Below are 24,187 nucleotides of genomic sequence, written 5' to 3'. Positions count from 1 at the left end.
AACAAAGTAATTCATGTAAATATTACCTTAAGTATTAAATATCGATTTTAAACTGAACCAAATATTTTTTTTATATTTTATTAGACTAAAAGCAATATTAAATCGTGCTTCAAATGCAAAAAAACTTGACATAGTAATAAAAGAATAACACAAATCAAATAATTACACATATATTGGTAATTGAGCATAAAAATGATGCATTCATTACACGGTGTTATTGTAATACATAGTTAAGTAATGTAATAGCTTGGAATGAATAACCGTGACGTCATCACGAAGGTTACGATGGTTCGGAAGCCAGATACTAGGTAAGGACGCCCGGTGCTTCGTGACACGCTGCAGTAATCAACAAGGCAGGAAACGTCTGAAAAACTACATCAATGTTTCGTCTAAAGTGATGTGTGTACAGTCACGCGCTACCCGTTTCATGCTAAAATTTATTATTTATAGTAAGATATAACCGTTTTTACATCGACTGTACTTTGGTAAAGTCAGTGGAAATGCCTCAACTTAAAACAAATCACTGTTATAAGTATCTATACGGCAGTGACAATTGTTTATTTTTTTTTCGGAGGTAATTCAAAACTCTGTCTAAAATTAATAATAACTATCTTTGCTCGCGACTTCGGAAGCTTGAGATGAAGAAAAAATATAGCCTATGTTACTCACCGATAAATTACCTTTCTAATGGTGGAAGAATTTATAAAAACGCTTAATTAGTATTTACATGAACCAAATACAATCAAAAATACAAATCTGTCCTCTTTATATATTAGTATAGTACAGTACTCAATTTCAAGGTATACAAAACTTATTTAAAATACTTTTGTCACTATCGTTAACGTAAGCTCGCGGATACCGTACATGTCCTAAATCAGGAAAATTCGCGTTAGCTCACCCACATTCCACGCATTCATACATACAAAATCGTCACTTAAATATTTAGGTTCGTCCCTGACCCACAAGGCGGTATACTAGTATTTTGTAAAAGAAAACGTATGCAAATGAGACACGTTTTGTGAAGATCAATTTATGAATATCTCAAGTTCATTGCTCCGAATAGAATGTTAATAATTTTTATACTTACGTGAAATATTTACACAGATTGTCCTGGAAAATTGTTTTGGTCACAAATACTAGACTTTTCCCCTTATCAGTTTTTGTAGGATAGATAATATTGATTCACATTTTCTAAATCAATTTATTTATTGGCCGTTTTATTTGCCTACCTTCTTGATTATGTTATGCAATTTAAAAACAAGATGTCTGTTGACTTAATTTTGATAAATAAATAAAATCTTGTATCCAGTTTCATCTGTTGTGATTTTAAATAGAAATTGAATTAAACGAATACAAAAATGAATTGATAGTTCTAATATGTTTGTTATCAAATCGGTTCCGGTGCTAACGAGGCAATTGAAAAGGTGACATTGACATTGGGATCATGCGTCGCTCCATCCTCCGCTAGAGGTCGTTGAACTTGGAAATCATTCTGTTTGATATATCAAACTGTCATCAGTCATACATCAATCGACTTGAGTTGTGTAAGAAAACAAGTACCGTATTTTTTAATTGATTCGTGTGCTAATTAGTGACAAGATTTTTGAAACATAGAATGAAGTAAGTTTATCATCTATTTATTTACACAAAAAAATTAATAAAAATCATATAATATAGATATTTTATCAGGACTACATAAGTGACCTACCGAGCCTTTTGTTGGTGTGAATTTCTCGTGTGACCTCTATTAGTAAAACCCTCAAACTTGTATGGCATACCATATCTATAATTTGTACATCTAGGTTTATCTAACTTACTAATATTATAAATGCGAAAGTTTAGATGGATAGATGTTTGTTAAAGTTTGTAACCTAAACTCCTGAACGGATCTCGATGAAATTTGGCATGGATGTAGAGGTTAGTCTGGAAGAATACGTAGGCTACTTATTTCTGTATTTTTTTTTAAATTTCACGCGTATGGTATATATTTCTGTTATCGCTTTTGTTTTTAACAGTCATTCGTCTGTCAATTGTTTCTAGTTGGTACTATATAGTCGTGTATTGTTTCCCACGGTGCGTATTGTGCGTCATCGGCGATTAGAAGATAGAGCAAGGTTTACCTTCTGCTCTTGTTATGTACTCTACGTGCTAACGATCTAAACAGCGTGTCATTGCTGCGTACTGCTAAACATTAAGGGCGTCTGTTTTGAAACTTGTTCCATGGAAATAGAATTTTAAAGGTCATTTATACTATAAACATATAGGTTAAGGTATATAAGTAACTTTTTTTCTAAATAAACTGTTATTTTTATTTATTTGTTAAATGTGTAATGACAGTATGAAGAATTCATGTACTTCAAATTTTACTAGCTGTTGCTTGCGACTTCGTCCACGTGAAATTAGTAAATTACAGAAAATGTAATCTATGTTACTCACTGATAACATATCTTTATAATGGTAACAGAAATTTTGAAATTAGGCTGATAGTTTTTGAGTTATTTCAATACATACGAAAATGCAAATATTTTCTCTTTATAATATCGGTACAAGTTATATATTTGATATTGATTATTAATATAAAATTATATTTGAAGATAGAAATTAAAACAACATTGTTTGTTAAAGGCCTTTTGAATTTTATAACTTGAAAAGTAATTAAGTTCTATAATAAGTAATGCACCACTTTAAATATATTTGTTACTGAACCGAATGCTTTGCTAAATGTTATCTTTGTATTTTTTATATCTTTAAATTATGGTAGTTGAAATTTGTATTCAGAATAGGTGGTATCCAGTCATTGTTCGCGTACGAGAATTCATCTCCGTATCGTAACAACTTCGTGATAGCGATCGACAATTAATTTCGACATTGCTTCGACTTTTTGCTCAGTACGAGAATAATAGATGTGCTGTAGAGGAAACATTGAAAATAATACAGTCATTCATCCGTGCTATCAACCGGGCAAGCCTGCGCCTGCGCAGCCCTGAACTGAGGTCATCCCTCACGCCGTGAGAAATAACTTCTTATTCATAAATTCAATTATAAAATTTTAATCAATCTTACTACTTACTAATATTATAAAAGCGATAGTTTAGATAGGTTGGATGGATTTCTTAATTTCGATAAAATAGATAGATAGAGAACTGTAGCCTGAAAGAACATAGAGGTTTTTTTTAAATTCCGCACTAACGGAGTTGCAGCGAAAGCTAGTGCATATTATAACATAATAAAATAATAAAATTTCATTTATGAAGCATTTCCTTCCTTTTGGTGGTCTTAGAGTAATTTATTGAAATTGGTTCCAATGTCTTTATATCTTAGGCAACTAATTTCTTCATTCACTTTTTGTTGTTAAGAATTAATTTTTTTATTTTTTATTTACTCTTTAGATTAATTAAAGATGTCGGATATACTTATTAAAGATTTCATTAACCCGAATATTTTCTAGTCTACTTGATGGCGCAAATTAGGATAAGCCTGAAATATAAACAATGCAAAGAAATATATAAAGCCCTTTTAATTCACTCACATGAATCGAAGCGATGTGATACAAAACGAGCGTAAAAAACAAATTTTTGACAGTTATACCGATTCGTTTCCTCGATAAGTGTGGTGCATTGAATATTATCGTGAGTCTCAAAATATTCATGTTAAAACATAAACTTTTTCATTTACGTTGCAAAAAATTGAGACACAAATATTTTATACTAGCTGTTCCCCTGTGACTAAAAACTATGAAAATTTTATTTTATTGTTCACATGTGTCAAATAATCAATTTTGCTTTCTTGATGTTGGCAGCAACTTATGGTCTCTTTCCCATTAAGGTTTTTATCCAAATATTAACCCCCTATGTTTAATAGCGTGAAAATATATAGCCTAAAGCGTGACGTAAGTGTAGGGCTTTTATTTAAAGAAAGAATTATTCAAAAACATTCTGTGATTGCTGACATCTTATGCCACAAAGTAGCGTGTGTTTACACTTTATTATAATAGTATAGATAGATAGATGTACCGAAAATATAAATTAATATAAACGCTATATACATGTGTAAAACAATTTTATTTACAGGTTGATGAACTTAGCAGAATATATCGTAATATTTATATTTCAATGTACTGTTAAACGACAAGTTGACACTTTTTATTTCGATGAGTTTTTTGAACCAAAATAAAAGGTACTGAAGAAATAGTGTCTGGCTTCTTACAGCGTATTGTTCATCTAAATACCGCAACAGAGTTATTGCACGTGCATTTTATACAGACTCAATTAAATTAACGGTTCAAGTATTGTAATTATAATTGATTTAAAAGTATGTTTAAGACTACATTATTCTTAGTTTATATTCTTGATATGAGGTTACAAAATAAAATATATGAATAATACTAAAAATCTAAATAAATGCCAATAATTAGAAGTCATAAATCAATTACCAATACATTACTACACTCAAATAATCCTACTAATCTTATAAATAGGAAAGTTTATGCCGTGTTTCAAGTCCCTTTCTCTTTACCACCCTTTTCTTATGAGAGGATGGGAAGGGGAAGTAGAATAGACGATGGAGGAGACGCACATAAAGAGGTAATATCCTCTTTATGTGCGTCTCCTCCTCCGTCGGATAAGGGAAGGCGACGCATCTGCAATTGCAAATGTCTATGGGCAGCGGTCGCTTCGCCATTTTGGCGGATTCAGGTGGCCGCTTGCTCGTTTGCCATCTTATGTTATAAAAAAAAAAAAGTTTAAATGGATGGATGGATGGATAGATGAATGTTTGTTAGAGTTTGTAGCCTAAACTCCTGAACGAATCTCGATGAAATTTGGCATAGATGTAGAGCATAGTTTGGAAGAACACATAGGATGCTTGCTTTTGTTTATTTTTTATTTCATGCGGACGGAGTCGCGGGCGAAAGTAAGGTTTAAATATATCAGATATAATTAAATGTCGATTGTCTTTAATTTCTCTGTTCTAAGGCTCCTGAAGACATAGTTATCCATCGGTATCACTTCTGTAGTTTTTATACCTTACAATTAATTTCGGGCACGTTTATCATAACATAACAAGAGACGTAGCCGAAATATTTTAATGGCTACATTTATAATTAGACATAATTTCATGTGGCCACACAAACCGCATTTCTCTTCGTTGACCGGGGTAGATTTGTGACGACTGGTTTGGTGGACCGAGGAAAGTATGTCGCAACGAATCATCACATACTTCCGTAAAACACTAACGTCATGCTGAGCGTCCCACCTCACTATTTTTACTGTAATAACTTTTATTTGTAAAATGTCTTTATGTTTTTTTTTATCGTTTCGTTATAAATGTTACTTTCTCCGTGGGTGTTTGTGATTGTGAAGTAAATTAAGTTATTCATATCTTAACATAATTTTGTAGTATTCCAATATATGTTAATGTGATTTACCATTCGATTCTAACGGATTAAGCTAAGATGACAGTGTTTATTTTAATTTCTTTCTTTTTTTTATTTTCTTGAATAATATACTTTTGTTTTGATGCTTCTCTCTTTTTTTATTTTTGTCATTTATTTTTTTGTCCTACAAATAAAAAAAAAATAACGTGACAAGTTATGTTAGGAATATTAATCTGAAGGCCTATCCCACCAAATTGTAAATTGTCTGATAACAAACGATAACAAACCAACGTGTAAAATGTCTGAAGGAAATGTCGAATTTTGTTACCTTATCTGACAGTGACGTCATTTTAAGCTGTCTGAGTCCTAAGACTATTCATAATCTGAGTAGATTAAAAAAGCATTTAAATATGTTTTAAGATTGTTATCTAGTTTTATGACACAGTATGTCAAAGACAACAAAACATCAACATAGTTGAATACGACTGTTGAGTAAGACGGATAAAACAAAGCGCTTAACAGCGTGCTTTTATGTGAACACACGGTGAATAGACTGGCGCATATTTGTACACTGTGTTTACATATGCACGGCGCATCCACTGCCCGTGTTGTTAGGGTTACCAACATTTAATAAAAATATAAGAAGATCATAGAAAAATGACGAGCAGAAACGTGACAATTGTTGACATCTTTTGCAGTCGAAAACAATAGACATCGATGATAACCTAAAAATGCATAACGCATTCTTGGAGTATTAGGAACAGAACCGAAATGGCAACCCTAAGTAGTGCGTGTCTCTGCGATCCCACGATACCGATTCACGACACAAGTTTTAAATAAGTATAATTTAGCGGCAATCGTGCTTTGAGTAATTAAAGTAACGTGGCTTACGTGCTGATGATATATTATTATACGTTTGTTTCGGATGATTTTAATACAGTGTATCGCTTTGTATAAATGCTTTCCTAGGATATAGATTGGTTAACGATGACATCTCCTAGTTTAAACTAACTTTTCATAACAAACAATTCCTTTTTTAAAAATGCTTTTTCATCTAGATTTTTATCGTAGTTGCCAAATGGGAGTAAAGCCAGTTAAACTGCTATTATAAAAAAAGTGTGCAAAGTTGAAAATAAATTCTCAGCTAATTTTTTTATAACAAACTATGACTGGATTATGCATACAAATATAAATTAAAATAAAAGTAACTACATTATTTTAAAATCATTAATGAAGTCTTTTTTACTATTAAAATCAAATGTTCGATAAAAAAACATCTCACGTTTATCTAAAACTTATAATGTTTAAGATTTATCACTTTTTATTTGTATAAAACAAAAACTTAATATGGATAAAAACGGTGTAAAATCACAAAGGTTGTAAAAACATTATTCAAATAAAGACAATCTTATTTGTTTCAGAGAATGCAATCCAAGTGATATGTGGCTATGGACTTGCATCTTACACGTGTAGCGACATAACATTGTGGTAATGAGAGAGTAGTAGAAGAAGGCAAGATGCACACGATGGACACTATGGGCACGATGTACGGCCACAAGAAGTACCGGCCGCCGATATCGCCTACCAGCTTTTATCATCACGACTATTACTCCCGACACGCAACACTAAGACCTCAAGTAAGTTAATATAATCTAATACTAATGGTAGATTAATACGTGTCCAAGTACTAAGCTCAAAGTACTTTAATTATGTGAATAGTATATAAAATAGTCTATTGTAAATTATTCTAATTGAGATTGAACCGGATTGTTTAATTTGATGATATTCAAAAAGCTAGTAGTAGCGGACTAGGGCCTGCGAGTTCCGTTAGCCAACGCTCTGTTTAACGGTACACGACAATGCTCGTTTAAATTTAATAAACGCTCTATCTATTATTTAATTTATGGAAAAGACATCAACGATCAAATTACTATGCATTCTCTTTGTTATACGAATTGATTGTGTTGAAATTACTTTTTATATGTACAATTTATCTGAATTGGTATTTTTAGTACTTTAAATGTACTCGTATTTACACAAAAGACTAAATAATAGATAAATTGATATTACGATATGTATATAGTTCATGAAAAATGAAGTCAGGTATTTAAGTTTTATTTCAAACATTTCATCTCTGATAATTTTCGTAAGCTTTTTGTTATTTTCTGCCCCGGATACAGATCTTCTAATGAGACGTTTTTATAAACATACTTAAACTGTTAACATAATTTATTTTAATAATCCCTCTGTACTGACGTGTTAAAAGACCCGGTAGTCATGCCGGCTCGTGTGATTTTTTATTGTGCGATTTATTTTATGCATATAGTTACTTAATTTGAATTTGAAAGATCGCACCGATGACGTGAGGGACCGATAATTGGTACAATTTTATAAGCGAGCTATCGGTGATCTTCCCCCGGCTCCCGCTTCCGTCCACCCCGCGGCTTCGGTGTCGTTCACCGACCGCCGACCGTTAGGCTTTCCAACTTAAGATCACGGTGTACCGATATTTGTAGCCTATATTTATGTATTTTTTAACTTTTTCAGCATAACCTGTGATAGTATAATGTCTGGGTATCGATCTTTTAATCTTCGCTTCTTTCTTCTTTTGGATACTCATAAATTTCCACGTGCAAAAAATTCAGTAATATTAATCACGCATTTCTAAATAAAAGTACATTTTAAGTAAACACGATCAGATGCTAAGTGTAAATACAAACTTAGGGGCAACTTACACTCTGTTAGAGTTTGACTTTGTGCATAACCTTAGTAAATGGCCTAATTCTATTAGCAACTTAAGTTGTTTTCAAAGGTAAACTTCAATAACACGAGGACTTAGCATGACATACTTTAACAACAAATAAAGCACAGGTTTAAATGCATATTTATATAAACACAAGGTTGCCCATAACAATTAGTGCATATGTATACATAGGTAATTACAAAGTTATAGGTGACCTACGCCATAACAATGTTTTGTTATCCTTATTATGATTGTTTACAATGTCATTGCAAACTGGATATTATTACATGAAGCAAAAACAATGGCAACGGAATAGCTTCGCGTTTCTTGAGTTATTAATGATGTTCATTTGTCATACGTCATTAAAAGCACGACAATTATCAAAATGGTTTAAGATGTTGGTGAAATTAAAGTCACGTGGGACTAAGCACTAATAAGCTATATAATTTAAACTAAAATTTAATCAGTTGTGTAATCGTACACTTTACATACAAAAATCAAACAAAAAAATGGGACCCACCTGCAAGCATTTCCTTTCGGTTAAAAAAAGAATTGTCGAAATCGGTCCACTAGCGGCGGAGTTATACACACATAAAAAAAAACATACAGCCGAATTGAGTACCTCCTTCTTTTGGGAAGTCGGTCAAAAATGCAAGACCTGTTTGTTAGCTTGTCAAATTACTTATCTATACTTGCATTATATGGAAAAAAGATTTGTATTTTTGTATGTATTGAAATAACTCAAAAACTACTGCGCCGATTTCAGAAACTATTTCACCACTAAAAGCTATGTTACCACTGAATGACATGGACTATATTAATTACTATTGGTTTTTAATTCAGGACTGCTAGTCTGATATAAAGCTGACAGTTTTAAAAGGACAGGAAGCTCAAATAATAAAATACCTTAAAACTCTGTATGTCGATTGGTTAACTGTAATGGTCGGACACCATGTAAATCTTATCCGATTGAATGTATTTCAATGAAGGGCGATTACTTGCAAGAAATGAGTGAGCTATTGCTCCAGTGATCCCAATGACATCACACAATCTGAGGAATGATTACGCGACCGTCGCCTCATTCACTGAGCTAACGGCACGACTTACGACTGACTTGGAAGATGGAAATTATGGTAATGTAGATATGAAATGATCTTAATGGCGCCCCCCGTCCGGCTCACTTTTGTAATGTTTTCAATTACTACTTAGAAAACTCTAGAAGAAAATAATACAGGTCAAAGCAATGTGTTACTGCTAATGTAAGACTATGTTTTGTTTACACATGATTATTTTCTGTTGCAATCGGATTTTTAAAGGAATAAATATATTCTTTTTAATATATACTCCTTTTATATAAACTCGTTGAATTGTACAATTAGTTACACTGAAGTTTTATTTATTAAAAGTAAGAAATCGCATACATTGTTATACATTTAAGTCAAATTAAATAGATATGTAGATAAAAAAACTAAACATCTCGGAATACGTAAAAAGTATAATAATATCCCGTTAACGTAGATGTAGTAGGTAGAGCGAATCGTGAATTGTTTACAAGTGTAATGATGTAACTGTGCGCGCACGAGCGCAGCCGGGAGGCACGCGAAGTTCATCTGCATGATATCTAAAAACCCAGGAAGCTCGTCCATGCATTTAACGAATGGTAAAACTTCCGCGTTTTAATTACTTCGTCTTACGAATGAGCGGTAGGCGTACGTACCGAACAGTGGAGACACGAGCCAATGAACGTCGTCTACCGCTGTTGTATATTAATTTCTCGATTAGAACCGTAATCGATAATCGTAATAGAATTTTTAGTACCATAAGTTTGTTCTTGAATTCACTTTTAGTCTTACAAAAATGTATTTATATTAGTTACTTGTGGATCTAACCCTCTCCATAGACCTCATTTTTAGTGGTTTTATTGTCAAAAACCATTAATTACAAAATAGGCGCAACTGTGTTGCCAAGCTAAACAACGATAAAGATGGTTTTTTATAAATGCTCTTTAATGCTCAAGCGAAAAAATGAAATTCAACTTCGTTATTTCATTTTCAAATAAAAAGACTGCACTCGCTTCGGAGATAATCATGTACACAAGAAAAAAACTTGTGTTATAAATTGAGAATCGAGTCCCATTTAAAGGAGGATGTCTATACTGGGATTAAGAGGTAACTTTAAACCGGTCGCGTAAAGGGTTGTGCGAAAGTCTTTGCAAAGTATTGTAATAGTAATAATTCATGTACACTACAAGTAAAAATACTAAAACGCTTGTCCAAAATCCTCACTGACCACTTCTTCGTGACCTTCTCTTTAATTTTTGTTTATTTTATGTCGTACTCTAGTATTTCGTATTGTGTATCAAAACGAGCGTTTGTCTAAACCTGTGGCCGTTATCTAGTCGCTTGGGGCCAAAAGTCAGATAACTGTTTTGTTAACAAAGCGGAATTTCGTGTCAACTTTACATTCTCCTAATTAAATATGCTTATTTGTGGAGTTAAAGAACTTTGCATTTTTTTAACCTGTTACTCAAAGCCTCTAATTCAATTATAAAAAGAATTGTTCTTTACTAAAATGCAAAAAATAAACTTAATAAGGGCACTGCCTTAGACTGATTTTACTCGCTTATAAGTGGTGACTTATAAGCGAGTAAAGTATCTAGGAAAACCAAAGGGTACATACAACTATTCCATTAGTTAAGTAAATGTCACTGTGAGAGCTTATTTTCAACTCGTACTGCGGTACTTAATCACTTGTTAAGGTATCAGGACGACGTGGGCGCTAAAACACTTCTTTATTTAACTTATCGGCTTTCCTCTGGTAGGCGTTAACAAATGTTGATGTGGGTGTTTTGTTAAGATACGTTATGTAATACAACGAGCTGTTGCCCGCGACTTCGTACGCGGGGTATTACAAAACATACAAACTACCTACTATAAATTACAAAAAGCTACGTATCCCTCGGGAACCGGACATTTCTCGGGAATGAAGCTTATCCCATGTGTACTCCAGACTTTGTTTTATGTGCAAAATTTCAATAAGATATGTTGAACCGTTGCAGAATGATCGAGTAAACATTAAAAAATTAAATTAATGAATCCCACGGGAACCGTAACTATTACAGGGATAAAAAGTAGCCTATGTGTTCTTCCAGACTATGCTCTAAACCTGTGTCAATTTTCATGGAGATCCGTTCAGCCGTTTAGGCTACAAACGCTAACAAACATCCATCCATCCATCCATCCATCTAAACTTTCGCAATTATAACATTGGTAAGATTAGTAAGAAGTAAGATTACTTACACAAAACATATGAAATGCATGCAAATGCAAATGCATTTATTTTGCCTAAAAAATATTGTGCATTTAAAAATAATTTTATATCCAAGGATACGGCCCACCTTACATGTAAATTGAGTATGAATAGATAAAGAAGTAGGCGCTTCGGATTCCCCGAAGGATAGCGACTAAATAAAACAAATGAAATGTGAGTACAGCGCATGCGTGCCCTGGCGTCTTGCAAATTGATCGCTCATTACATTGTTCTCATCTGCAAATCTCTCCAAGTCTTGTATATTAACTCAATCTTACCTACATGGGTTTTATATAATTTGTCTAAATTTTCTAATACATGTGGAGATACAATATATAATAAATTTGCTTTAGTTAATTAACCCCAAAAAATATTTCAAAAGACCTTAAGTACGATAGGTGATTATTAAATTATGGTTAACTATAGTCATATACAAGTAGATACTTAACAATTATTTAAATTTCTTTTCTATCTAAAAATACAGCGGTAAAGCCTTATTTTTCTTATTGTGTGCAGAGAAAATAAAATAGTTATCCATCTAACCTGATTTATTCAACTTGGGGCGCCTCGCGGGCGTTCGTTCTCATGATAAATTCATCTCCTGCAAGAAAACGAGAAACAGATTCATTGGTAGAGCCGACATCGAGGATTGAACACGTCGTTACCTCGAGATAACTTATTTGAACTAAACATCCTTAGTCCTTAACCCGTCTTGAAAGATTTTTTAAGAAAAAATTATGCAAAACTAGTCTTTCGTATATTGCCTTTTTTGTTTCGTCGTCTGTTTATTTTCTCTTAATATTAAAAAAAACCTTAGCTAACATAAAAAGAGTTTGTTCTACTTCTATTCCAAAAACTTTAATATCTATTTTTATTTTCTTGTATTCAATTAATTACATACATACATTTAACGGGAAACTTTTGCTCAATTGCATGTTTTATTTGTTTACAGTGAAATTATCCACTTGCTATAATTTTTATATTGTGAGCCTTTGCATAATTTGTTAACCATTTTCGACTCGAAGGTTCTTCGTTTAAGTTTTATTGTGGTAGAGCGATCATTAATATGTCTGCAAATTCTATCTATGTGGGAATTAAAAAAAGTTGATCTTTGTTATATTTGGAAATATATTATTTAAATAATCAGGAAGTTCTGCTTCGTTAAATGATAATTATGTATTTATTAATTTTGTGTCATTTTAAAGTATAAAATTTAATATGTGAATTGCGTAATATTCGTAACCGTAATAAGACAAAGCCAAAAATTGGGCCTAACTTAAATACGTTTAGAGAATTTCTCAAAATAACGTCTATCTTTAATAATTTGCAGCTTTTGTTTGCTGCAACTCTATTTATAGAAAGCGTCGTTGTTCGATGTTTTGTTGTCGTAATGCGGTGTTACGTGCAGTTCGCCTTGCACTTGACGCGTCTTCAGTGCAACAGCCGGCGCGGAGGCCGTGAGCGACCGGCTCCGCGATTGCAACGCTACGCAACTAGATTAACCGGACTTCTTACCCACTTATCCATGGAATGCTAAGGTTATTAATACTCTGGATAGACATAATCTATGTATTAACAAGACGTATTTTTATAACGGTTAGGGGTTCGATATATTTGTAATCCAAAGATGGTTTCTACTCTGCTTTGAAAAAGACAATACTTGAAAATTGAAAATGCTTATACGTAATACACAGGACTAGCTGTTGCTCGCGACTTCGCCCGATAATAACCATAGGTACCGTAGCTTTTTTGTAGTGTATATTTGAAATCGGCCCAGTAGTTTTTGTATTATTTCAGTATATACAAAATTGATTTTTTTTTTGCCGTAAGTCTTCGTTTTAATATTAACTACACAGCTCGTTGGTTCCGGTTCGCTTCCGAGGTTATGTGTTTCAGGCTTGCTGCTTTTCATCACATTGTCTTCGCCTTTGTGCCTCTAATGTGAATATGTAAAGATCTGGTGATTCATACACGAGCGTATTCTTTACACTTCGTTAGTGTCGGCTCAATGTTTTTTATTCAAATTATAAAACAAGGTTCCTTGTTTATGATTCACATAATAAATCTCCATAATTTTACATTAGTTTATTTACTGTAATTTGTTACTTTAATGTATTCTCGATTATATATGTGCTACATATATCACTGGATGTGTATTAATTTTTCTACAGATTTTGTAATACCTTTGGTAGTTTTTTTTTTGTAAATAGGAATGTTGTCTTGGTCTATACATGCATTATTTAGATGTTACAGCTCAACAAACAATATAAATTAAAGTTGTCTTGCTACTTTTTCACTAATTTATCGGGAAAAACGTTTTAAAATAATCAAGATACAAGTTTCACTTGATTTATTTGTTGTATTGATAACAAATGAGAGTCTAATAAGCATAATTTAACGAGTTCTGTCTGCTGACAATGCAACAAGGAAAGTAATTCGGCTGACTAGGTCAGTAGGTCTTGCTTTCTCCGTCTCCATCGAGGAAAAAAACTAAACCAGCGGCCTATGCCTGTTTTATAAACAATAAACGGAACAAACTTTATTATAAGTTTACAACCCAGTGGGATGGACAGGAGTTACTAGTTCTAATTAGCGCTATTATTTTCTATGTGTATCTTTGTTGAAAAAAATAGGGAATAAGTATAAAGGGGGTGAAATTATTGATACTTTTTGAACGATTAAAGTAACTGGCAACTAATAATTTTGAGTACTGGCTGAATGTGCATCGTGCATGATAGATGTCAAAGCGACGATAGAATGACAGATGACAATTATCTTTGAATGGTGGAATGATGCGTTTTGTTATTAAAAAAGCAATTGGTAAAATCTCTGTTAATGTTTGCAATTCGATTAGAGTGTGTGGTGAAGTTATCATTTAAGATGGTGGTCAACTAATGGTGGTGTTTCTAATGTTACGCGATTGTTATTTCATTATCTCCGACATACGCACTCCCACAATGGAAGATTGTTACCGTGTATGTGGTCTACCTTCGGAATTGAGTTCTACTAACCGCTCGTCGCTCGGGCAAGTATAATACTATCGAAATTGCATAGAGGTAATTCTAAATGAAATGTAATATTCTTGCAGTAAAGTTATTTCATGCGTCCAAAGCTCATTCCAAGACTTGGATATATGCTGTTTTTTGTTGCATTTTTATGATTTGTTGTTATCTGGCTACTGATCTTGGTGAACGTGAGAGTTTGTTCAATTTTACATAGTATGTGTGCGTCAGGGTTAACGTACGGATATAATTAAGTAAATAAGATATATGAGATGTATGTTTTTCCGTTTCACTGTTGGTTTTCACTGACGAAAAACCTGTTTTAAAACACATTGTTATGTCTCGTTTTAAAATAAATAACTAAATTAAAAGCAATCCTACATCTGCTGATAAGTTGATACATTTGAAAATATTTTTTTCAATTTAAACTTAGTCGGTATTGCGAAGTTTCAAAAGAATAAAACAAATGTGTGGATACGTGGCCAGTGTTGTCCAGTGCGGGGCTTTTGACCCAGCCGGGTTCAATGCTCGTGCGCTGCTAGCCCGAACTAATTAATAACTCGACTAAATTGGGATAAACTCAAATTGATAAAAATTATAAGGACTAAAAGATTACCATATACTTTTTCAGTTTTAGGGTTAATTACCCCAGAGTTTTTAATAGTAATAATCTCTTGGTAATACATAGCCTAATATCTACATTCTCAAATCTTCCATTAGTCAAAGTGTGTAAAATGATTAATGTAATATAAGGGAGAGTTCATACTTATTCTGAAAAAGATTAAATGTGTCACACGACATCCGAGACATGCGTTATTAATTGCTTTTATGTTGTAATTAAACAAAACCAATTAAAAAGTCAATGTTGAGCGGGCGAACACGTTCGACTAAACTATCTCACAACGGTCCTGCGATTATCGATTGTTGTTTGTCAGCGCGATTAAACATTTGTGCGATAGTTTAGTATTTTATATTAAACTTTGTTACCTACTAAGTCTTTGTGATGTATTTTTATTCATAACATTTAATGTACACTCACGCCCGTTACCGAGATAGGTAGGTAGAGATTACCGTGCCAGCCGTCCGTAACCTCGTGAGAACAATTTACAGATGGAACGATTACACTAATGAAGTAATTCTTAATTTTAATTTGTGCAATTCTGTTCATTCAGTTGTCTTATTGCAGCGACCCGGACTTTGCTCGGAATAATATTTCCGTAATAAATATGAAAATCGCTTTAAAAAACACTTAGAATTGTAGTCGATGGCAAGGATAATCGTAATTGAAAATACAGTTAAGACAACATCAACAATAAACAAATCCGTACGGATTAAGTCTTATATAAGATCCTTAAGTCTAATAAAGTACAGAAAAGAATTAAAGTGGAGAACAAATATTGTTGTATTCTCATATCCTGTGTGTTTGTAAGGAAAAAATATCGTAATTCATCAATTACTTGTTATAATCTTGATCGGTCGATGCTTTAACTCGAATGGTGCAGTTAATGTATTGTTTAAAACTAGCAGGTCGGAAATCTTATCTCAGTGAGTACTACGCCTTAGGAAGAAGACTAATTATTATGCAAACTTCATGAACAATGCAAATGATTAAGCGCATACAAGCGCACCGGCTGCTGTAGCCTGCAGTGATACACCTGCATTTATGTGATCCTGGTACTTGCATTTAAAAAAAGTAATAAAAAGTACACTTTTTTCTTTACAAAGACAAAAAGTACTTTAACATATATTTTAATTATTATTGTACGAATCAATCAATAGGAATAAATTATTTATTAACTAACTTTCACCCGCGACTCAGTCAGCGTGGAATTAAAAAAAGGTATGTGTTCTTTCATACTATCCTCTACATCTATGCCAAATTTTATCAAGGTCGATTCATCCATTTAGGGTACAAACTCAAACAAACAACCTTTCAACAAACAAAAAATCTTTCGCGTTTATAATTAGCAAGTATGATTGTTAATTAAAATTTTGGAACTATTTTCAAATCTCCATCATTTGTTTCGATTCATTCAATCGGTGAATTAAAATGGAGTCAGGAAATTATTTGAAGTCAATTTTTTCCACGATAATTTTGAAAAGCTTTTAATGAAAAAAACATCAATAAACTGGACTACCAATTTGTAAGTATCAGAAATTTCGATACGCATTAATATTACACAAAGAAAGGTACGATTTTAATGACTAAGTTTAATTTGGGCACTCTCATACTTTCACACAAGGCCTCGGCAGCGATTCCCGAACACTCATTTATCACGCTCATAATGAAGGATTAAAAATGATGGATCGCAAATCCACGAACACCGAACAACTCTTACTATAATAAGACGTAAATGAAATTCTTCTGCACAATAACCCGTAAATTCTCATTACGATCACAGCTTCGCTCAATGATTCATTATAATATTTTCGATGTGGATAATTGTAACGTATGACCAATGTCATGACAGGAACATATAATGAGCAACATTCCCGGGGCGTTAACAATCTTACTCTCACTAATATGCGAAAGTTGGATGATGGAGGATGGATGAATGTTAAAGTTTGTAGCCTAAACTACTGAATCAAAGAATTTTGGCATAGATGTAGAGAATTCTGGAAGAACACATAGGCAGCTTATTTTTTTTATTCACGCGGACGGAGTCGCGGACGAAAGCTACTGTTACAAAAACTCTGCTCATATTATTTCAATCTTTAATAGTAGTTATTTAAAGAATTTTTTACGATAACATGACAAAGGTCCAAAATGCATGCACTGTTCTCGGACGAGTGGGAGGATGTCAGGTCAATGACCGATCCTTGACCCACACAAGCTTACGAGCTTGTACGCAAGGCCCTACCATTGCTCTCGAAAAGGATAATTTTTAGACAACACGGAAATTACTTTGACGGACAGTGATAGGAAGATCTTAAATTCCTTTGTTTAAATATGATAATACATTTACTTCTTCAATTAGACAAACAAAAAAAGAGCCCACGTATTATTTTCTTAATTTTAAGTTATCAGTGATGCCATCTAGTGTGCAAATCCCAAGTTGCATTCTAGAAATTGTTAGTGAGTCAGACAGTTGTTAGGAGAAAGTGGTTGAATGGCGTCCAACTGGACTTAAATTATCTCAACCGGATGAAAGACAAGAGTATTGGAATGCATTGTAACATTCTACAAGAGAAATGTTTGAAGTTTAGTTTTTGTTTTCTTTGTTTCCTGTATTTGCTGCACTTGCATGCGTTATTGTGACAGTGTGTGATGTTCAGTTTTTTAAATAATTCCTGGAAAGTGTGGACAACAAAAAGTATAAGATGTAATTTCGTATTCTTGTAGAAAGAAAAGCAGATATACGAAGAACCCTATAATGGAGAATTTACTAGCCTTCGCTGGCGACCCCGTCTGTGGGAATGAAACAAAAGTGGATAGCTCTATGTGTTCCTTCAGACTCTGCTTTATATCTATGCCATTTATTCTAAATCCGTTCAGCAGTTTAGACTACAAACTCTAACAAACACCCATCTATCAGTCTATATAAACTTTCACATTTATAATACTAGCGAGATAAAGAAGGTGAATAGAACGAAGGAGGTCTTTTGAAGTAGGTTAAAATGCCTTTGTGATATTTATATGGACATTGTTTTTGTTTAAGCTCGTTATCAGGTGTTTATAGTTGAATATGGTGTTAATTATATAATGAGCGTTTTGCCATACATTGCGACTTGACATTAGCTTATATGCTGATAAGTATACTTGGCAATGCATAAACTATTTGAAACATTTTAAGACGCCCTTTGTTTATGTATTGCGTCGTATTCTATCTTAATAGATAAGAATCTGTTTCAACTAATTTATTAATTCAACCTTTGGTAAATTATGCGCGCTTTTTATTCTTTTGTTTTCGTTACCAATTCTTGTTACGAATTCAAGGAAGTCTTATTGGCTTCTGTTGCATTTTGAATTATGGTGGCATATTTGGATAAAAAAACAAAATTTATATTTATTCAATGTCTGAATTAATACTTTTTGTGATTTTTCTTCGAAACGTTGTAGAGTACATTATTATGCTAATCTAAACTGAGACCACTTAACGTCTTGTAGCGCGGCCGTTGGTAATTTTTAAACATCGGAAGCGTCCAACCGGAGCACAGATAATGTAGGAATGGAGACTATAATCCGCGCCAGCACCGGCCGTGTCGCCGGCGTTGGACCGTGGCGGGCGTGACGCGGCGTGACGCAATCACCGTTACACGACATACTGCCTCTGACTATACTATCCGTATGAAGCTACCGTATTAATATGCTTCTTGCATACATCCTTAACGTATCATTGGCCCTTTGTTGTAGAAAGTTACAATCTCATGTTTTTGCGTCGTAAAATGGTACCGTCTTCGGTGACCGAGACTCATTATTATCTTGGTTTTTCCAGGTTCATTTTATTGATTCAAAATTATTCGTGGTAGGAATAGGACCATACTAATTCTAAAAGATAGCATCTATTTCTGTTTTCAATGACATGTCACACATTATTTTGCCAAGCAACCTAGCAAAAACTTACTTTAGATTTACAATCTGTTTACAGTTCACATTAAAGTATGATGAACCATAAAGTTGTATCATGAATTAAAATCTCAGCGATGACATACACGAGTATAATACAGTTAGATTGCATTGTTGTGCTGATGGGTTGTGGACTGCGAAGTCATTGGCAATCTGTAGCGATCGCGGAATGCGTTGCACGCTGTACGTACCGTCAGTCATCACTATAATCTGTCCTGGCAATGGACAACGTTAGTTCTGCATTCTTTACTTGATACGGAATTCTTTGTTTACTGTTATCGTTTTGTAATAAACTATACTTTTGAATCATACTTACGTTATAGTTAGTTATAGTCAAACTTGCGAATTGATTAAATTTGCCGTAGTACGAACCCACGAAAGGGTCATAAATAAAATTATCGTTTGTAGGTTTTAACGTCTTTTTGTTGGGGATGTTTATAGAATTTTATATTCTGCTCACGTATGTTTAACATCTGCATTACTAACTCCTGTTGTTAATACTTATAACATTCAAAATTTGAGCATTTATTAATAACCATTGTTAAAATAATTCTCTTTCAAGATTATTTTTTCAAAGTACCTACAATGCCATACACTCTAGTATCATTTGTGGTTGTCGTTTCCTGTAATTAATATTGTTTTGTTCATCATTCATGGGACACTCTGATTCCTTGTAATCTTCGCGACGTATTCACACAAAACCCCTTACAAAAGATGTGCCACCGGAAAATTAAATACAAAAGCTGAGAAACTAATTATTCAAGATGTCAGGAGTAACACATGAATAGGTGGAGACGATAAAACGAGTGCCAAGGTAACTCAATTAATCCTTATTCTCTATATTGTAAATGTGTATGCAACGTTAGTCTTTTTTGGGAAAGAATAATGTAGCTATTTTAATTTACTATATGACTATTATTACGTATTAAAGCTTAAAGTTCGTTAATCTTCAAAAAAAGTTTGTAAACTAATACGATATTCGTTCAATACGAACATCGACATGTAGAAATAGTGCAATGTTGAACTTTTATTAGAAACAATTGAGAACAGTACAGTTGAGGGAAGTAGGATAAGAAGGAAGATGATGATGACGATGTTGAACTCTTATTAGAAAATTTCTTTCTTTTTTCATCTTAAGTGCCAGCGCGAATCCTTTTAATAACCTTGGTTTAGTTCAAAGCCTTAGAAGCGTTTATAATAGTTTTTGTAATATTTTAACTCCGACTTATGAAGTTGGTCATGGTTTTTTAGTGAACATCAATTTGTAACATGTTATGAAGAGAAACGGTATCAACGAACTCATCAAAATTAAGTTTTTTTGTTATTTCGCGTCCATAAAAATGGTGCAATAAACGCATATTTCTCTATAGCCGGATATGTTTTTGTATTACAATTTTGAATTCGATGCACTATCATATTAACAGTACTAATATTATAAATGCGAAAGTTTAGGATAAACAGATGGATGTTTATTAGAGTTTGTAGCCTAATCGGCTGAACGGAATTCAATAAAATTTGGCATAGATGTAGGGAATAGTCTAGTTTACCTATAATTGCTATTTTTATTTTTGGGTTTCTTTAAATTTTTTCTACATATCTTGTAGAATTTAATGAAGTAAATGTAACTAACTTTCACACCCACCAGTTATTTTCCACCCTGAGGAATAGATAGAGATTGTAGGCTCGTATTTAGCACAATCCTGATACATTTATTAAATAAATACGTTACATTATAAGCGCTATTAACCCGGATACGTTTTTAGTTATAATACTCTGTTAAAACGCAATCCTTCAATCATGCGATGCTACACCTCGGGGCATCGCATGTCCTCGATATAAACGTGACTCCATTGAAGTTAAAGTATTCATTTATAATACGATAGCTATTATTACTAAAAAAAATAATTGATTAATGTAATTTCTAAAAATACCAATTTTTTAGAATGCGTTTTTCTTCACATCGGATATGCGTAAATAATTAATGCTTAAAACAAATGACGTCTGTCCGTGTGTTATCTCCAGTGATGTTCTTCTTTGTTTTTTTTTTCTCGACACATCGCTGTGTATAGGTAGAGGTCATTGTTCTTTTGATATAATTTACACATCGATTAATAAAAAATAACATGTATAAGAAAACTCTTTTAGAGTTATGCTCACCTGTGTAAACAACTTTCAATATGTATTTATTGCAAATTGTTTTCCTTCTGTACAAAGTGTAAATAAATAAATAAAAATAAATGTAATTACGGCGGATAATATTAGGATATTTCTATCAATAACTTTTAGTTATTTATTTTTGGATTCCTTTGTACAAAAATTTATATTATTAAATAAAGCGTAAACACACATTTCTTTGTTGCCTAAGATGTCAGCAATTACAGCATATTTTTGAATAATTCTTTTTTTTAGTAAAAAGCCCTACACTTACGTTACGCTTTAGGCTATATATTTTCACGCCATTAAATTTAGGGGGTAAATGTTTTGGATAAATTCCTAACGTGGGAAAGAGACCGTAAGTTGCTGCCAACATCAAGGAAACAAGGTTGTCAATGTTTGTCATGTCATGTCATTTTGACATTTGACATGTAAACAATAAAATTAAATTTTCATTATTCTATGCGGATGAAGTCGCACGGGAACAGCTAGTCATTAATAATTTCTATAACATAAGCACGGAAGATTGAAAAAGGATGCTACATCACTAACATTGTTATACCATTTAAAGTCCGCAATTAATCTATCAATTCATATTTGTTATTTCTAATATGAAATGTAAAAATAAAACACATAAATGGTACTACAATGTATATAAATCTTGAAGGTGTCAAAGAAAAAAAACGCTTCCTGTATATTAAAGCTAATAAAATAAATAGCTACACAGAAGGTTGTCAGTTGATTGTCATTTGTCGTGGTAGTTAAACACGAGGGCAGAATAGTTAATAGTGCAGTACTGTTATAGTTTGAAAGCTCAGTTGTGTTCTATCTCGGCCTTTTGTGTGCTATTACTGCAGTGTTTACTGCTCTGACTCACTCTTTTACCCTCGTGTGAAATCATAAGACAGGATGGTTGAAGCCCGTTGATGTTTCCAGCCAGTGATCTAGCTAATTGAGGACATATTCGCAACGAGGAAAATGACTCTAAGTTAGCGTGACAGCGTGAGATACGATCATTGTTATGGCTTTTAAAGCTTGCGTCGTTTGATGTTAATAACTACGCTATCAAAATTATACGTTATTTTTTTATATATTGTAAGGTGGCAAAGGAGCAAGCGGCCACCTGAATCCATCAAAATGGCGAAGCGACTGCCCATAGGTATTCCGAATAGCGGAAGCGTTACCTACTCTTAATCGACAAAGGAGGAGACACATATAAAGAGCGGGACCCCTCCTATGCTTCTCCTGCACCGTCAAATCCGCGTTCCCTTCAACAAGGAAAAGGAAAAGGGAAAGGAAAAGTGAGTAAAGTTTGATGTATCTGTGAAGTCAGAGATGAAAACCTGTTTGATTGATCTATTTGTAGTAAAATTTTAATTAATCAGACTATGCTTAAATACATTTTTAATATTGCCATTGTGCGTTTTTACCGAGTACAGTAATTTTTATACTGTGCATAACAATTAATTATGTTTTTTTTAGTTACAACATAATATAACTATCGATTGAATAATATCCAATGCTACCCATGACTAACAAATTAGTTGCCGCAATTAAATCTGCTATTATCTAAGTTTACCCTTGACCTAAACATTCTCACGTCACTCACGAATCCTTGTTCTTCATTATTTGATGAATTTTTGATCTAATTGATGATAATTGAAAACAAGCAACTCAATGAACTACAATTCAATAGGTACGGTTTTTGTAGAACGTTGAAATGCCCTCATTGTTATTTAACCTTAGTAGGTTAAGACACAAACACTAGTTATTTTGCAATTTATTTCTATATATAGTAAATAATTAAATTAATCACATTAAATATATCTATATGGAATCAGTATATTAGGTAATATGATTAAAATACATAAAAGTTGTAAAATGCATATAATAATTGAATAACCAAGGTCGTATTGGTTCCCGCGTTCAATGACAGCGGTCATCCCAGTGCGCAAGCGCGGGCTAGTGAGCCTGAGGTCGTCATCTGCCGCAAGGTCAGCCGCTACGTGCACGCAGGACCACTTTATATCTCCTATGGATGAGCCTAGGAATCTACATAAACACGCCTTAAACTCTATAAATATTTAAGCGAATTCCAACGTGTCTCACGTCTTAAATGAAGAAAATAAACTAGGACTGACTAGGTCAATTTTGAGAACTAAAGAATTTAGTATCGTTTCCAGCGTGTTAAAAAAATATTCACTGAAAACTAAAATATATTTAAATGTTTATGATTTCTTTGTCATTTATAGAATTACTAGCTTTCGCCTGCGACTCTGTGTGGAATTAAAAAAAAAACGAAAACAAAATTGGGTAGCCTATGTGTTCTTCCAGACTCTCCTCTACGTCTATGCCAACTTCTACGAGATCTGTTCAGCCGATTAGGCTACAAACACTAATAAACATTCATCCATCTAAACTTTCACATTTATAATATTAGTAAGATTTATCTAAGTCTATAACTAAGACTGTTATTACATTCTGCCATAGTATTCGTTGTTAGACTAGTAATTGGTGGCATCGTACAATAAAAAATCGTTTAATGGATTAATAGTGCTTTGTTGTAATAGATTAATTCATGACAAATTGATTACATCTAAGTCTGCCGGCACAATACGCAAGTACACACAATGCCCCCGGCGCGGCTGTAACAAACGCGCTGACTTGTGATGAGGGTAGCGCCCCGAGCCAGTCCGAACAAATCAACTTATAACAAAACAAATAAACAAAACCCTTATTACTACACAAACAATGTAAGGAGATCACATGCTAAAATTTTGTAAAACTTTCACATATAGATAGATACATACAACACTTTATATTTATGTTAAAATAACATAGAATGTACAAAAGAGTAAGGGTCTGTCCCACCAAATTGTTAATTATCTGAAAACAATCTATTGTGTAAAATATGTGATGGAAATATCGGATTTTGTTCTCTTATCTCATTTTTAGGCTATCTGAGCCTCTATCAGTCAGTGGTGGGACAAGCCATTAGCGTGTACTATTGAATCTAAAATGGTATTATGTAACAACAT

The 24,187-nt window shown here is 33.1% G+C and overlaps 1 protein-coding gene across 2 annotated transcripts in view; it reads left to right on the top strand.

Moving 5' to 3' along the window:
* Nucleotides 1-24,187, top strand: part of LOC106100583 — a 37,429-nt gene that overhangs the window by 4,034 nt on the left and 9,208 nt on the right. For both annotated transcript variants that reach the window (XM_013279480.1, XM_013279479.1), the window contains exon 2: nt 6,796-7,011. In XM_013279480.1, the coding sequence (XP_013134934.1) occupies nt 6,892-7,011 (120 nt within the window). In that variant the 5' untranslated portion in view covers nt 6,796-6,891. The remainder of the gene's footprint in view (nt 1-6,795; nt 7,012-24,187) is intronic.

This window comes from Papilio polytes, unplaced genomic scaffold (assembly GCF_000836215.1).
Source record: "Papilio polytes unplaced genomic scaffold, Ppol_1.0 DF824047.1, whole genome shotgun sequence".
Taxonomy (NCBI): domain Eukaryota; kingdom Metazoa; phylum Arthropoda; class Insecta; order Lepidoptera; family Papilionidae; genus Papilio; species Papilio polytes.
The sequence above is the reverse complement of the archived record's forward strand: the minus strand, read 5'-3'. Positions and strand labels throughout refer to the sequence as shown.